This window comes from Ranitomeya variabilis, chromosome 5 (assembly GCF_051348905.1).
Source record: "Ranitomeya variabilis isolate aRanVar5 chromosome 5, aRanVar5.hap1, whole genome shotgun sequence".
Lineage (NCBI taxonomy): Eukaryota > Metazoa > Chordata > Amphibia > Anura > Dendrobatidae > Ranitomeya > Ranitomeya variabilis.
In genome coordinates this window covers 67,153,687-67,171,548 of record NC_135236.1, presented here as the reverse complement: position 1 = coordinate 67,171,548, position 17,862 = coordinate 67,153,687, and the positions used below count along the sequence as shown (strand labels likewise).

Genomic DNA, 17,862 nt, shown 5'->3' with positions numbered 1-17,862 from the left:
TGTGTACCTGGTAGCCACTTTAGGGTATCTCTTGTATACCAGGTCCTATGCTTTCCTTTCCTCGCTGAGAATAAATGTCTCCATCTGAATGGGTACCTGTGAAACCTCTTCTTAGACTAACATTCTCTCTCTCTGTGGAGGGGTAATGGACCTGTTGCGATTAAAACACCTGTGGCTAAGAGGCGGAGTGCTCAGTCAGAAGGCTAAAGAATACATTTAAAAAAAACTGACTGTCATCACCAGCAGGTTTTTCACTAACAAAGTGCTCCTGTGTCTACCTGAAGAAGTAGCTAAGCATGTCTACCCCTCACACAGCCCTTCAGAAATTTGTAGACAGCTATTAACTCTCCTCTTTTTGCCTTCTTTTTTTGCAAGCTAAACTGCATGCTCATTCAGCCAAGGAAAAGATAATTTTTTTCTCTTGTACTTATGCTTATGACACAGTTTCTCTGTCAGTTTAGACACAGGTCTCTGGAGCAGAGTTTCTTCAGACTGTAATCTATCATGGCAGTGTGAAGCAGCCATTTCAATTATGTGAAGGGACTATTTGATCATATTCTTGGAGAATTAGCTTTAGATCATTCCTGCCATTTACAAATGTCGACTTTAGAGGCAAGTTTGATAAATATTAGGTTTAGGGTCAAAGACAGGTGACCATGTTGTGGCTGGTGGGCTCACACTAATTCTCCAATTTGTGCCTTAAGTGCCTTTAGTATATTCTGCATAACAGTAATGCAGTTTAGATTTCACATATTCATAATCACATATTCATTTTTTGCATATATCTTATATCTTAACATCCCCCATTCCTGGATGCATCTCCCTCACTAGTGTCATCAGTACTTGTCCTTTTCCAGCTCCACTTTAGAGAGCATAGTAAGGACAGACACTTCATCTGAACTCTGGTCCTGTCCTTCCCATTTTATTAGAACCTAGTCTCTGGAAAAGCGACATGACTCCCACCCATTCAACTAAAATCCAGTAAAATCTGTGCTCCCAAATTCAGATGCATCACGTCTTCTGAGCCCCACAATGGTCCTTAACAACAGTAAGCGATCACATGTTTGGCATTACTATAGCGGAGAGGGCCCAATTAACAATTTATAGGGTGCATATCTCTGAAAGCAATAGCTAATGTATGTGCGCCCTTATCATTTATTATTTAGGTGACACCCTCCTCATCTAAGTAGTAAAATCATAGGAAGGTGTAGGGCATTGTTAGTGCCTATTTAATGTTTGGCATCAGGCATGGTTATGTCAAATTAGTGTTCTTTTCTAGCTTTATCATGGGCCGTTTTTGTGTTTGACAGTGTTTTTGTTATGGGTTTTATTTTTAATGCATATCTAATCAATTAATTTTAGGGGATTTTTTTATGGAACACTTTAGTGAAATATCCTCACATTACTGCATTTAATGTCTGACATTACCTCAAAGGTTCTGCAAATGTGACACAGTGCTGTCTATTTCAGCCAAATATTTTCTCCAAATATCAAATAATGCTTCTTCTCTTCAGTATGACCAAACAACAGTTTTTGACCACAAATAGGATATTGCCTCAATCAAGTGATTTTGCATTATATATTTTAGGGTCCATTTTCTCCTTTAACTCCTTTATGAAACTGGGAACCTAGGAAAAATGTAATTTTTCATTTTTTCAATCCACTTTGTCTTAATTCCTATATAGCACCTGAAGAGTTAACACATTTCCTAGCATCTGTTTATTATGATTTGAGGAGAGCAGTTTTTAAAACGGTATCACTTTTGGGGGTTTTCTGATAAATAAGCCTCTAAAAGTCCCTACAAATCTGAATAGGTCCGTAAAAAATTGGAATTGTCACTTGTCTTAAAAAAAAATGAAAAATTGCTGCTAAATTTTAACCCTTCTAACATCCTATCGAAAAAAAAATATGTTTGAAAAATGATACTGAAATAAAGAAGGCATATGGGAAATATTATTTATTAATTATTTTGTTTGGTATGACTATCTGGTTAAAGCTATAAGCATTACAAGTTTGAAAATGTTTAATTTTTCTAAACTTTCATCAAATTTCAGATATTTTCATAAAAAATCTTAAAAAGTTTATCAACCTAAATTTACCAATAGCATAAGGTATAATGTGTCACGAAAAAACAATCTCAGAAGCACCGGGATATACAAAAGCATTCCAGAGTTATTACCACATAAAGTAACACTAGTAACACTGGTTAAATTTAAGACATTTGGCTGGGCCATTAAGCTAAAATTGGCTTTGTCGTTAAGGGTTGCATTTTCTAGAACACAACAGAAACATTAACAAAGCAATTAATCTTTTCCTGAAAGAACCAATTTTTTGAGCTTTTGTGTTTTTCTCCCCCTCTTCCAAGAGCCATAAATTTTGCTTTTCTTTCCACATAGTGATGGGGCTGCTTTTCTTAAGGATGAGTTGTAGTTTTCATTGACACTATTCAATTGATTTAATGTTCTAAAAAATATCAAATTAATTTCACGTGGGTGTTATTTGGGTTATGTTTTTATGGGGTCCATGTGGTAAAAATGACGTGGAGACAATTCAGTTACCCTAATAACAGATTTATGTCTTCTTTAATTTATTTGCATTGCTTTGAAAAAAAATCTGAACTTTGTGAAAAAAATTGTGTTTGTATCATTGTTTTTTAAGACCTATATCTTTTCTTCAGTGTCAAGCTAGATGAGGGCTTGTTTTTTTTTTGCAATTTGTAGTTCTTATTAATACTGTTTTGGCTAATCTACTGCATCACAAGCTAACATGATACCACTTTGTATTAGGCTAGGGTCACATTGCGTTACGTGACCGTGTTTAACGGACTACGTTACACCGCGGCATAACGCGGTGTTAACGTAGTCCATTAATGCCGCCATAGCCTGTAATGGTGAACGCGTCGCTAGCGCCCGCCCACATTGGGCGGGCACTAGCGATGTGCCGTCGTTTGAGTGACGGACCTCGGACGCTGCTTGCAGCGTCCGCGGCGCGCCCGAGGTCCGTTCCTCGCTAGTGCAGATCGGGGATCTGCGCTAGCGGGGACGCCGAACGCGGACCCTAGAGAAGCATTGCGTTAGCACAATCCGCTAGCGCTATGCGCTTAACGGATTGCCCTAACGCAATGTGACCCTAGCCTAAGAATCGACAATAAGTAGCATTTCAGCAGTTTATAAAGCACTGGTGCAGCACTATTTTTAATATAAATACTGTTTATTAGGCATAAGTCCATAAAAAATATTCTTGCTAAGGCGTAACTATAGTAGCTACTGCAGTTGCACTCGGGCTCTGGAACTTAGAGGAGTCCAAAAGTGGAGTTTGTTTGGGTCATATACAAAGCGCTATATTATTATGATCATCTGTGATAGTTGGGGGCCCTGATGGAGATTTTGCAATGGGGCAAACAAGTTTCAATTTACACCACTGAATCTTTGTATATAGTGGTGTGCAAAGGCTTTAGGCAGGTGTAATAAAATGCTGTAAATAAGGATGCTTTCAAAAATAGAAGTGTGAATAGTTTATTTTTTTATGAATGAACAAAGGAGACATCTAAATCAAATCAAAATCTGGATTTGGGGCAATTTTCGTTTTTCTTTTTAAAAAAACAATTATTCCTCACTTAAGATAAAGGATTGCACAAAAAAATGCATAAACCCAGTACACTTGCTTGTGACAAGCAAGGACAATCTCTCTGGTTGATACTGATTTCAGAGATTTTTTTATGTAAAATGTATTGTTCTGCTTTGCTACTGCTTTTTAGTGCATTAAAAATGGATAAAAAGGTGTATTAGGAATTCAAATGCAGGAGAACAGGTACCAGCTACACCTGGCACCTAATAAGGATGAGGGGGCCATGCATACCAGGATAGGGACGAGGAGGCCACATATACCAAGATAGAGATGAGGAACTATACATACCAGAATGGGGATGATGAGGCCATGCATACCAGGATGTGGATGAGGGGATAATGTATAGCAGGATGTGGATGAGGAGGCCACGTGTACCATGATAGTGATGAGGAACTATGCATACCAGGATGGAGATGAGGAGCCATGCATACCAGGATGGGGATGAGGAGGCCACGTATACCAGGATAGAGATGAGGAACTATGCATACCAGGATGGGGATGAGGAGGCCATGCATACCAGGATGGGGATGAGGGGACAATGTATAGCAGGTTTAAATTTGAGTCAATAAGTTTTCCCAGTTTTTTGCGGTAAAATTAGGTGCTTATATTCAGGTCGGCTTATACTCGAGTATATACGGTAATCGGAACCTGTCAATTTCATCAATGTTAACACAAATTCTATTAGCATCAAATCTCTAATTATTTCTTTACTATTCAGATGTAATATTTGCACAGTAATATCATGGGAATATCTGATTATTTCTTTGAAGAAATGGGTCTTGTGGGAGTATTACCAAACCTTTATAAAATTATAAATAGGGTTGATTTTAACAAAGGCAGAGCAACAGCCTGTGGAGAGGCTTTTGAGCTTTTCAGGTAAATGTCATATAATAATAAATTATTTGTGTATGATATATTGTACAAAATCAATTTTGTTTGTTTTTTTTTGTTTATTTTGGCATGGCTTCATGGAAGTCTTACGGCTATGAGCACCTTTGACCTGGAAAAAAAATATTTTTATGTTTGTCACTGGTTAATTTTAGTTAATAAAACCGTACTCTTGCAATATTCATTCCTTCATTTTAAGACCCTTTGATATGCAGTTTGTAGCCTAATGTAAGTGTCATATTTTTCTCTGGCAGCAGTGTCCCTTCCAGTAATACTGGCTGGACGTGAGGAACTCTATGTGTGTTTCTAGGCTGCCGCTGTATTTATTAGTTTAGAGTCGGCACAGCTTGTTATTCACTTTTTTTTAATCTTCATGCACTTTCCTCCTTATCTAAAACCTGCTTTTTATGCCCTTCCTGTAGACTGTAGAAACTGACCTCTGTCACACTATGGAGATCTCTATACAACCCTCTCCCTGCTGTTATCTCAAACACCGAGAGGAGGTAAAGGAAGAGCAGAGAGAGCCATCAGAACCGGGAGCTCTAATTAATGTGTTACATTTTTGAAGTGCATTAGATAAATATTTTACAGTAGAGACAAAGACAATCTACACATTTTCTTAATTTTTCATTTGTAAAACAAATAATCAACAATAAAACAAATTATGTGTGAATGTCTACATAGATTTTAAGGATACAACACTATTTTTTTCCCACCTCTTGTTTTGAGAGCTCAAGCTTTCAAAAGACTGACATGCACAGTTTGCTTTTACGTATGCAAGGATTTTTTTCAGTGAGATGTGTTGAATTTTTAAATATCATCATTTTAGAATGCACATAATATATTAAAAACTTTTTATTTTATTTTAGAGAGGTACTTAAAATTGTAATTCTGGCATTATCTTATTGCAATTATTTTTTACCATGCAGATTAAATACCATAACAACTTTACTCCCTGCACATAATGATTGCAATGATGCCAAATGTAAATATTTTTATGATTTGTTTTTTCAACTATAACTTTTAGAAACTAATTTTCATTTTTTGTGCCTTTAACATTTATGACATTTTCATTTCTCTGTATGCGTAGTTTAATAGAGGCTTGTTTTGTGAAGGGCAAACTTTAATTTTTCATAACTACTACTTTAAGATATAGAGTAAGATATAGGGAGGTGATCCAAAAAATAAATTGTGCTATCACTGCATATATAACCCCATCTGGGACACCCAAACACTTTACGTAAGGAATGATATAGGGTGGCCAGAAAAAGCACAACAAAAACAAAATGATAGAAAATTAATAGACAATCTTTATTATGACCTTAATAACATACACATTGATTTACTAATAAAAAGATACCAGGGACATTTTATGGCTAGGGACCCTGTTAGACATCAATTGCGAGGACAACAATATTATAATATAAATTTTTATAGTTCAACATAAGATCTGTAGCAAACTAACATTCAACAATCCCCCCCAAAAAATAGTCAATTATAAAGTGCATGTGCAAAATACAAATGTGGTGACTGAATGTAGGTTGTCACAGAAAATAAAGGAGTTGAAGGCTTAATGCATAGTAGCCCTTAAAAATATATATGTGCAGGGCTTCAATTAGCTTAAGGGGTATATGGGTTTATTGTTTCAGAAGTTTACTTTCTTTAAATAGTTCTTACAGTCTACATTTACCATCTATCCACAACATAGGTGATAAATATCTTAATTCTGGGAGCCACAATACTTATAAGCCCCATACATATTAGACTAATGTTGGCTGAACCCACCAATATCTATGGGTTCAGCCAATGGTCTAATGTGTATGGGGGCGCCGGATGACTAATGGTCGGAAAGATGTTAATCGTTCATGTTCAATTTCCGACTACTAATCTCATTGTTCTCCCTCTAATAAGCCCCGTGTCAGTCTGCAGCTTTCTCATAGAGAGCACAGAAGCAGTCATCTGAAAGAGCTCTTCTGTGTACGAGCATGATGACAAAGATGGCTGCTGGCCAAACGACTGGCAGAAGCATCATTTGGCTGGCAGTCACCTAAAGTGTATGCCCAGGCTTAGACCCCAGTCACTAGAAAAGGGTTTCAATTTCTCTGTTCCTCCTCATTGCATACCTAGATTTAGGAGAAATTTGAATGATATAGAGGTCAAGCATTTCCCAAGTCTATGACATTGATGGAAACAGTCAATCACAGTGATCATTCACTTAGGAAGAGCCGCCATACAGTGAAGAGGAAAGCTCAAAATAAAATCTAATTTATAGCAGAAAAATGCATTTGGGTTAAAGAATAATTTATTCATTTGCCCACATTTCCCTACACTATTACATTCCAGATTTATAGTAAAATAATGAATACCTCAGTTTTTGAAGATTTTCACCTACAAGCATTCTCCGAATATCACAATATCTCTTATGTCGTTATCCTTAGTATTTTATTGATGTACCTTCTATGTATGCTTGGAAATCTGATTATTATAGTTGTTGTATGGGTGACACCAAGACTTCACACTCCTATGTACTTTTTCCTGTGTAACCTCTCTACCTTGGATATGGCCTATGTATCTGCTATTCTGCCTAAGTTCCTGGACTTTCAGATAACTAAGAAAACTAGGATTTCCTTCACAAGCTGTTTCACCCAGCTATTCATGTCTGTGGCATGTATTAACACAGAATTTTTATTGTTGTCTTCTATGGCCTTTGACCGGTATGTGGCCATATGTGTCCCTTTAAAATATGGCATCATAATGAATAAGAAAGCATGCCTTGTACTTTCCCTTACTCCATGGACAATCGGTGCTTTGAACTCATTGCTATACGTCTTCTTGATATCTCACCTCTGGTTTTGTGATTCCAAGCATATCACCCACTTCTACTGTGATATGAAAGCCCTCCTAAAAATCTCCTGCAGTGACATCAGACATGTGAACCTTGTGATATTATCAGAAGGATATACGTTAGGTTTTATAGCTTTTGGCATGATTTTAATTTCTTATGTTTTTATTATATCGGCTATCCTCAAGATCAAGACATCGGCTAAAAGACTAAAGATCTTCTCCAGTTGTTCATCTCATCTAACAGTTGTTTTGCTTTTTTGCGGTTCTTCTCTAAGTGTCTACATGAATCCTGACTCTAAAAGCTCCACAGAAATAGACCTGATGCTCTCCTTGTTGTATGTGGCGGTGGTTCCAGCCCTTAATCCTCTAGTCTATAGTTTGAGGAACAAAGAAGTCTTAGATGTTTTAAGATTAGGAAGGGTCATTTTTAGTCATTTTTTAAAAGTTAGGAAATTAATTTAGGTCACACATCGTAACACTATGTATAAAGTATATAATATAGCATATCGTACATTTATTTATTTATTTACTAATTATTATCTTTTTTTTCCATCTTATCTGTTTTAAACCACTTGGAAATTATGAGTTCTTATGGCAGAGTGGGTCATATTTAATATAATGGTGTCACTGAAAATAGATCATTGCTTCCAAAGATGAGGAAAATTACAAAAATTAGGGTGATGAAAATGTAGCACGTGTTATTAGTAAAGTGTTACTATTAGAGATGAGCAAATCTTTTGAAATTCGAATTCACCAGGTTTGGCAAATATTTCTCAAAAGTTTGATTCACGATGAATTGATTTGTTGAGAATCACAAGTACTACGGTTGTCTTTCTTGAAAAGATTTGTTAAATAACCTGTGGTCTCCTAGAGCTGTATCCAATCCCTTTCTGGCTCTTTATTGAAATCAAAGACTGCAATGTCAAAGAGACCTCAATATATTTGGCTAAAAGTAAATGGATAGTAATTGTCCATAGGCCTCTCTTAAAGCCAAATAAGATTTCATGCTTTGCACTCAGGTGGGTCAATGTTTAAAATGGCACGCAAACACAAATTTGATTTACATTGAATTTATTACCCAATCTCTAGTACTTACACTTTATGTAAAGTCATGTCGTAAAGTCATGCTAAACCTTTTGAAAGTGGCCTGGTGCTAAGGTTACAATTATAATTCAAACAAACCAGCAGAAAAGCTCAAGCAAATTTGTTCAACTGGCATTTTGGTGATCAATGGAGCAGTCAAAACAATTAAAGAAAAGGCTATTAAGGCTAAAAAGACATAGGGTGCAACTAAACAATTCTGCCCATTCTAGATATCATTTGGTATTGATTACCCAAACACCCATCCACATTCAGTACAGTAAATTTCACTTTGACAAGATTAAGAAACTCATTAATAACCTCATTGACAGCAGCCTAGCGTGCAATTATGTGTATTTCTGTGTGTGGCGCTCACTCGTTACTGACTAAATTGAGATGTTTCAATTCTTTTTACTGTATTTTCATCATTTTCTTATAAATGACATGTCTAACCATCCTGTGATTTTCATAATTCCATGACTTTCTCTTCTTATTGTTACAACTTCATTGTTGAGAGTATTTCATCTGCAGTAAGTGAAGGGGCTGCAGAAGAATACATTTTCGGTATTTGGAACTCGTTTCGTTTTGTATAGCAGTTTTCGCTAAGCTGTAGCTCTCCAGCCGGTAACTGTCAGGGCATTATAGAAGAGGTAGTTTTGCAACAACTGGAGAACCACAATTTGGAGAACACTGGTCTACAGACTGCAAAATACACCTTTGAGCACAAGAATAGTTGAAAGCTAATCTTATTTTAGCACTGTTCATTTTGGCAAGTTAGAAAAAATATTCAAGTTATATAAATATCAGTTTAGAGTCTTGCATTAGGGAATTTTTGTATGAAATAAACTCATTAAATGATGGAGCAAAAAAAACAAACAAAACTGTCCACGTTGGCAATAATGGCATCCATTGGGTTTCGGTCATTGTGCCTTTAATTTGACCAAAAAAAGGGATGGAGGCATACATATAAATAAAGGGGATACATAGCAAACATTAAATTGAGTCTTCTTCTGGTGCTGTTAATATTAGAGCACTGTACTTCATCTCCCAGGCATGTTAGGAGTGGAGGACTTGATGCTTGTTTGCCCTCTTACTTTTCGTTCATCCTTGGGTTAATTGGCTAGACCTTGATTGCACATGTTTTTTTTCATCGATTTAGAGATTCCTGGGTTGGTCTTATATACAATAAATGAAAAAGTTGTACACCACTCCATATAAATGAGCGATAAGACACGACTTATGCCTTTATTACCTGTTCTGTGACTAGATAAGTGTTACAATATTTATTTATATATTTACTTTATTCAATTATATCACACCACTAATCTCAATTCCTTATCATTAAGTCTTTTGGAGTGTGGGAAGAAACCAGAATACCCAGAGGAAATCCATGTAAACATGGGGAGAACATACAAACTCCTCGCAGTGGTGTTAATCTTCTTGGCTTCAGTAATAATTGGTGAGCTTTCTATTATCAGATAGTAGTTTTCAAGAGAATTACTCAAAAGTTAAGGACAGGTTTAGCGATGAGTGAATCGATCTGCGGAGGCCCAATTTCCAACAGTGCTGAAGCATCTTTTTGCTTGGCCGTGTGGTCCTCCTCATAATGCCCTGCAATTATGACATCTTATGGATTATTATACTTTGTACTGTGGTGGTCAGTACCTTGTCCATTGCAGATCAGTAGGACCCAGTGAGCACAGATTGTATGGCAGAGTAGTTTTCCATCTCCAGAGTAACCAGTAAGTCTTTCTCTGCTGTAGAGTATAAACAATGTTTTTTTCTCATTCTCTTGCCTGCAGAGTGTAAGCTCTCATGGTCAGCAGAGTTGTTGCTCTCTCTCTTTCTCCTCTCCGCCTTATTGATGAGCAATTACAGACTTTTCAGAATGGAAATTCTGGAATTCGAATGTATATGCAGCAAATCAAAAAACAGGTGAATTCAAATTTCAAAATATTTGCTCATCTCTGGCCAGAAGGTATAAATTATATCTCATGGGACCAATGCAAGATCTATAATAGGACCCATCCTGACTTACCATTGGCAAATAATACTGCCTTATTCTAATGAGTCAGAGGGGCCTCTGTACAGACATCGGAGCATGAAATGCAACCTCTGCAACCCACATAAATATGCTCCTGAAGTGCTTACTATTTACATAAATGGGACAGTTTCCATCCAAAACACATAAACTCTATTGTCTACAGCCAAGCCATCAGATACAATCATATATGTTCCAACCCAATGGATAGAGATGAACACCTTCGTCACCTCGGAAAGGCCTTTTTGAATCAGGGCTACCATCCAAGAACAATTGAAAACCAGATCACAAGAGCCACCAGAATATCAAGGAAACACCTGCTACATTACAAAGCAAAAGAAGAAAATAACCGGGTACCTCTAGTAGTCACCTACAATCCAAATCTGGAGGTGCTAAGGGGAGATGCACGGAAATTACAACCTTTACAACAAAAAGATGCCCCTATTACAATCCATTTTTCCAGACCGCCACTACTGTGTTTTAGGCAGCCCCCAAATCTAAGAAGTATCATTGTCAGAAGCTCCCTGTCCTCTCCAACAGCTGCAGGTACCTTTCCTTGCAACCAGAAGAAATGTAAAACCTATCCATTTATAATGACCATGGAAAAGATAAAGATCCCCAATTCACATCAGGACTACAAGATACCAGGTACTTTCAGATGCGTCACTTCTAATGTGGTGTACCTAATTATATGTACTAAATGTCCAACTGGGGGTCTGTATGTGGAGGAGACAGGGCAAAAACTGAGAACAACAATAAATTCTCACCGCCACACAATAAAAGAAAAAATAATGGATCTACCAAACATTTCTGTATGCCTGACCATAGCACCATGGAACTGAAATTACTTGTATTGACAGGTAGCTTCAAATCTCAGAGAGACAGGAGAATCTCGGAGTATAAATTTATGACAACCTTTGACACACTTAGTGCAGGAATGAATGTGTCGCATGTAGTGTTGAGCGATACCGTCCGATACTTGAAAGTATCGGTATGGGAAAGTATCGGCCGATACCGGCAAAGTATCGGATCCAATCCGATACCGATACCCGATACCAATACAAGTCAATGGGACTCAGGTATCGGACGGTATTCCTGATGGTTCCCAGGGTCTGAAGGAGAGGAAACTCTCCTTCAGGCCCTGGGAACCATATTAATGTGTAAAAGAAAGAATTAAAATAAAAAATATCGCTATACTCACCTGTCCGACGCAGCCGGGACCTCAGCGAGGGAACCGGCAGCGTTGTTTGTTTAAAATTCGCGCTTTTACTTGGTTACGTGAGGTCCCGGCTTGTGATTGGTCAGGGCGGCCATGTTGCCGGGACGCGGACCAATCACAGCAAGCCGTGACGAAATTACGTCACGGCTTGCTGTGATTGGTCCGCGTCCCGGCAACATGGCCGCCATTAACCAATCACAAGCCGTGACGTCACGGGAGGCTGGACACGCGCGCTTTTCAAAATATGCGCATGTCCAGCCTCCCGTGACGTCCCGGCTTGTGATTGGTTAATGGCGGCCATGTTGCCGGGACGTCACTGGAGGCTGGACACGCGCGCTTTTCAAAATACGCGCATGTCCAGCCTCCCGTGACGTCCCGGCTTGTGATTGGTTAATGGCGGCCATGTTGCCGGGACGTCACTGGAGGCTGGACACACGCGCTTTTCAAAATACGCGCATGTCCAGCCTCCCGTGACGTCACGGCTTGTGATTGGTTAATGGCGGCCATGTTGCCGGGACGCGGACCAATCACAGCAAGCCGTGACGTAATTTCGGCAACATGGCCGCCCAGACCAATCACAAGCCGGGACTTCACGTAACCAAGTAAAAGCGCGAAATTTAAACAAACAACGCTGCCGGTTCCCTCGCTGAGGTCCCGGCTGCGTCGGACAGGTGAGTATAGCGATATTTTTTATTTTAATTCTCTTTTTTACACATTATTACATTAATGTTGTTGCGATACCCGATACCCGATATCACAAAAATATCGGATCTCGGTATCGGAAATTCCGATACAGCAAGTATCGGCCGATACCCGATACTTGCAGTATCGGAATGCTCAACACTAGTCGCATGGATTTATGTCTTTTTACATCAATTAAGGAATTTGCACTCAGACCTTATAGGCCATCATAACAGTACCAGACCCCAATCAGAGGACAACAAAATATTCACTCCTTATTATTATTATTTATTTATATAGCACCATTTATTCCATGGTGCTGTACATGAGAAGGGGTTACATACAAGTTAGAGATATCACTTACAGTAAACAAAGTAACAATGACAGACTGATACAGAGGGGTGAGGACCCTGCCCCAGCGGGCTTACATTCTACAGGATTATGGGGAAGGAGACAGTAGGTTGAGGGTTGCAGGAGCTCCGTGTTGGTGAGGCGGTAACTTCAGTAGTGATGAGGAGGCAGCAGGGTCAGTGCAGTCTGTAGGCTTTCCTGAAGAGTCTAGGAACTTTCCAATATTTATGGACAAAACTGTTTATCATTCTCCCATAATGACAGCTCTGTGCTGTGTTGTGTATAAATATGTGATTCTTCAGAATTTCTTTTAGTCTATACCTGATGAAGAGACCTGTGTGGTCTCGAAAGCTTGCAATTTGTTACCATCTTTTCAGTTAGCCTTAAAAGGTATCAACCACTGAGGACTCTCAATTCTAAATATATTTTTTTACTATTTACATAGGAATGCAGTATCTAACATACAGCTCTGGCAAACAGGCAAATATTAAGAGACCACTGCACAGTTTTATAAAAATCAGCTTCTCTCATGTCTGACAGCCAGTCCATTCCAGTGTCAGTTGAATTCTAACCAGAGTACACCTCATTCTACTTAATGTGCTTCTGATTAGGTGATCACCTGAACCAAATCTTATTTAACGAAGGAAAGCATAAAAAAAACCCTGCTGTGGTATTCACAATCCTCTTGCAATGGGACAAGCTGGATGGCAAAACAAGTGCTAGTAATATCCCAAAAGTAATAGGAATGAAAAAATAACTTTTAACCAAGCCAAAGGAGTTGAAAAGGAAAGACTTGAGTGAGGAAAAGAAGGTCTCAATTCTGGTTTTACTAGCAGAGAGACATGATGCCTCCATGTTTAAAATTTCTAAGATGGCAGTCCATTACAACAAGGTCAAGCAGCAAATATTGGGGACAACAAAGCTACAGACCTGCAGAGGGCAAAAACGACTCTCCACTGGCTGGGATGACTGTCATCTTATTCGAATGTCACTCAGCAACCGCAGGATGACATCAAGTGACCTACAAAAGGAATGGCAAATGGCAGCTAGAGTGAAGTGCACGGCAAGGACAGTTCATAACAAGCTCCTAGAGGCAGGACTCAAGTCATGTAAAGCTAGATAAAAGCCTTTCATCAATCAGAAGCAAAAGAGAGCCACACTGAAGTTTGCCAAAGACCATAAGGATTGGACCATGGAGGACTGGAGTAAGGTTATCTTCTCTAATGAGTCAAATTTTTAGCTTTGCCCAACACCTGGTCGTCTAATGGTTAGACGGGGACCTGGAGAGGCGTACAAGCCACAGGGTCTTTTACTTACTGTGAAATTTAGTGGAGTATCGGTGATGATCTGGGGATGCTTCAGCAAGGCTGGAATTGGGCAGGTTAATCTTTGCGAAGGATGTATGAATCAAGCTGCATACAAGGTTATCCTGGAAAAACAGTTGATTCCTTCTGCTCAGGCAATGTTCCCCAACTCTGAGGACTGTTTTTTCCAGCAGGACAATGCGCCATGCCACACAGCTAGGTCAATCAAGGTGTGAATGAAGGACCACCACATCAAATCCCTGTCATGGCCAGCCCAATCTCCAACCTCATTGAAAACCTCTGGAATGTAATCAAGAGGAAGATGGATAGTCACAAGCCATCAAATAAGAGCTGCTTAATTTTTTGTACCAGGAGTGGCATAAGCTCACACAAAAGCAATGTGAAAGACTGGTTGAAAGCATGCTAAGACACATGAAAGCTGTTATTAAATATAATGGTTATTCCACAAAATACTGATGTCTGAACTCTTCCTGAGTTAAAACATTAGTATTGTTGTTTCTAAATAATTATAAACTTGGTTGTTTTTTTTTTTTGCATTATTTGAGGTATGCAAGCAATGCATTTTTATGTTATTTTGACCATTTCTCATTTTCAGAAAATAAATACAAAATGTATTGCTTGGAGCTTCGGAGACTGTTGTCAGTAGTTTATAGAATACAAAAAATGTACATTTTACTCAAAATTATACCTATAAAGAGAAAAATTAGACAAGCTGAAAATTTTGCAGTGGTCTCTTAATTTTGTGCCTGACTTGTATCATAAGACATGGCCAAAAAATTAGACAATACTAAAGCCAGTTTTGAAATTATAAATCCCTGTATTTATTTTTTTTAAACTGTATATGAGACTGCAGATTCATCTCCCTCCTGTCCATCTACTGTTAATTGTTTTTACATTAGAGGACATTATGGGTTTAGTGGCTAAAGAAGTTTAACATTTACAGAAAGCGTGCTGACAGGGAAAAGGGAATTACAGACTGGGGTTAAGTGGTATTGCAACTCCTTCATAAGAGTAAAGGTTAAGACACAACCCTAGAACTACTTGATTCTACAGGTAGATTTGGATTTCTGTAGGTAATTTGAAAAGAATACAGTTCAAAATAACAACAGTCAAATAACAGTTCACATCATTTGAGTCATGTAAGCTTACACTTCTCTTTGAGAGGTATCTCCAGAACATGATATGGGGACATGAAATTGACCCTATCTTTACCTTAAATCAACCATAGCTACAGCAAACCAAGATATTAGAATAAATTCACATAACACTTTACTTTTGGTGGTCAAAATGGCCACAGTTTTATCTAAAGTAAGCATTTGGAAGAAATGTATACTTCCCTCCTTAGTTAACTACGCACTCTTGCCATGAGTTCAAGGATGTTCTTAAAGGGGATTTCCAAGAAAGTAATAAAATACCCACCATCATTTAAATGGCAGCTCTTCCTAGTCATGTCAGGACAGGCTGCAGTCTGAAGAAACACAGCTTCCAGACTTTGGTCTCAACTGACAGAGGAACTGCATTGTAAGCACACATACAGGTGAGGTAATGGAAATGGCTGTAAGAAATAGATCTTCTTCATGGCTGTATGCTTAGAGAGTACTGAGGCTGGAGAAAAAAAATCTTGTGTGCTCAGTTAGCAGATGAAAAGACTTATTTTTTTCTCTTGTCACAGCCTTTCTTTTGTTGCTCACCAGTACATATGCTTACGATAAAACTCCCATGTCTGTGGAAGTCTTGGGAGCAGTATTTTTTCAGAATGTAGCCCATCCTTATATTTGAATTTATGTGATAGGGACCATGTAATCACATGCTTGGAGAACCCTTATAAATAATATTGGATCGTATCTGCCCTTTTCAAATGTTGGATTTTAGCGCTGGAGAGACACGTTTGATAAATAATAGGGTTTAGGGTCCCTTCAAAGAAAGGTCGCCCCGTCATGGCTGGTGGGCTCACACAAGTTAAACTCTTTGTGTTTTAAGTATGTTCACTATATAAGTATATTCTGCAGAGAAGTAATGAATTTAATTGTTCACCCCAAAGCCTGTTTTCATCTTCCTAACCAGGCCAAGTTTTTCACTTCTGACCATTGTCACTTTATGAGGTCATAATTCTAGAACATTTCAATGGATCCCACTGGTTCTGAGACTTTTTTTGTGTGAAATATTTTACATGACGATAATTGTAAAATTTCTTTGATAACACTTATGTTTATTTGTGAAAAAAATCAGAAATTTGGCAAAAATTTTGAAAATTTTGCAATTTTTAAAATTTACATTTTCATGCCCTTAAACCAGAGAGCCATGTCACACAAAATAGTTAATAAATATAATTTCCCACATGTCCAATTTACATCAGCACAATTTTTGAAATATAGATTTTTTATTAGGAAGTTGTAAGGCGCATTTTCATTTTTACAACAAAATGTACAAAACAATTTTTTTTATTGACCACATAATATTTGAAGTGACTTTGGGGGGCCTGTATGACAGAAAATACTCAAAGTGACACCATTCTAAAAACTGAATCCCTCAAGGTACTCAAAACCACATTCAAGAATTTTATTAGCCCTTCAGGTGTTTCACAGGAATTAATGTAATGTGGAAGGAAAAAATAAATATTTAACTTTTTTCACAAAAATTTTCCTTTACACACAAGTTTTTTTATTTTCGTAAGGGTAACTGGAGAGATTGCAATTACTCCTGAGCATGCTGATACTCCATGTTGGGAGAAAACTACTGTTTGGGTGCATGGCCAGACTCAGAACGGAAGGGGCGCCATTTGATTTTCTGAATGTAAAATTTGTTGAAATAATTAATGGACGCTATGTGACGTTTGGAGAGCCCCTGATGTGCCTAAACAGTGGAAATCCCCCATAAGTTACACTATTTTAGAAACTAGACCCCTAAGGGAACTTATCTAGATGTGTATTGAGCACATTGAAACTCCAGGTGCTTCACAGAAGTTTATAACATGAGCCGTGAAAATAAAAAAAAATCACATCTTACCCACAAAAATGATTTTTAGCTCTAAACTTTGCATTTTCATAAGGGTAACTGAAGAAATTGCACCATTTAGTTTGTTGCACAGTGTCTCCTCAACAAGCCAATACGCCATATGTGGGGGAAAACCAATGTTTGGGTGCATGGCAGGACTGAGAAGGGAAGGAACGCCATTTGACTTCTTCAATGTAAAATTTGTTAGAACAATTAGCAGACACCATGTTGCGTTTGGAGAGCGACTGATGTGACTAAACAGTGGAAACATCTCACAAGTGACACCATTTTGGAAACTAGACCCCTCAGGAAACTTATCTAGATGTGTGGTGAACACCTTAAAGCCCTAGATACTTCACAGAACTTAATAATGTTGAGACTTGAAAATAAAAAGATCCCATTTTTCCCACAAAATGTATTTTTTTTTTGCAAAACCTAAAAGAAGCAAAATAAACAAACCTTGCTGTAACTAAATAAGTGAAAAGCAGCAAATGTGCATTAAAATAACACAGTATTCTTAGCAACACTGTTTTTGATCAAAAATAGCATAAAAGTCATCCCATTGTCGGTGATCCGGTCCTACATTGTCTAATAATAAAAACCTTTCCAAGTGTCAGAGTTGACCTCAGTGTTTAAATAAGAGCAGGTAAAGGACCGGGTCCCGACCTGTGGACACCAGCCTAGGGAAGCTTTTAAATGTAATTTCCAACTCAAGGGAGGGAGGCCACACCTCAGCTTGCACAAAATGCAAAAATATAAAGAAAAGGCACAAAAGTTGAGCTTGGTTTAAGTTGGTATACATGCAGCACAAA

General features: G+C 38.0%; 1 protein-coding gene and 1 long non-coding RNA gene across 2 annotated transcripts in view; one reads left to right on the top strand and one right to left on the bottom strand.

The window, feature by feature from the left end:
* Positions 1 to 17,862, bottom strand: part of LOC143773303 (uncharacterized) — a 233,686-nt gene that overhangs the window by 53,964 nt on the left and 161,860 nt on the right. The gene's annotated exons all lie outside the window — the stretch shown is intronic.
* On the top strand, positions 6,874 to 7,821 carry LOC143773374 (olfactory receptor 2K2-like). The gene has a single exon (XM_077260846.1). The coding sequence runs from the start codon at positions 6,874 to 6,876 to the stop codon at positions 7,819 to 7,821; it is 948 nt and encodes a 315-aa protein (XP_077116961.1).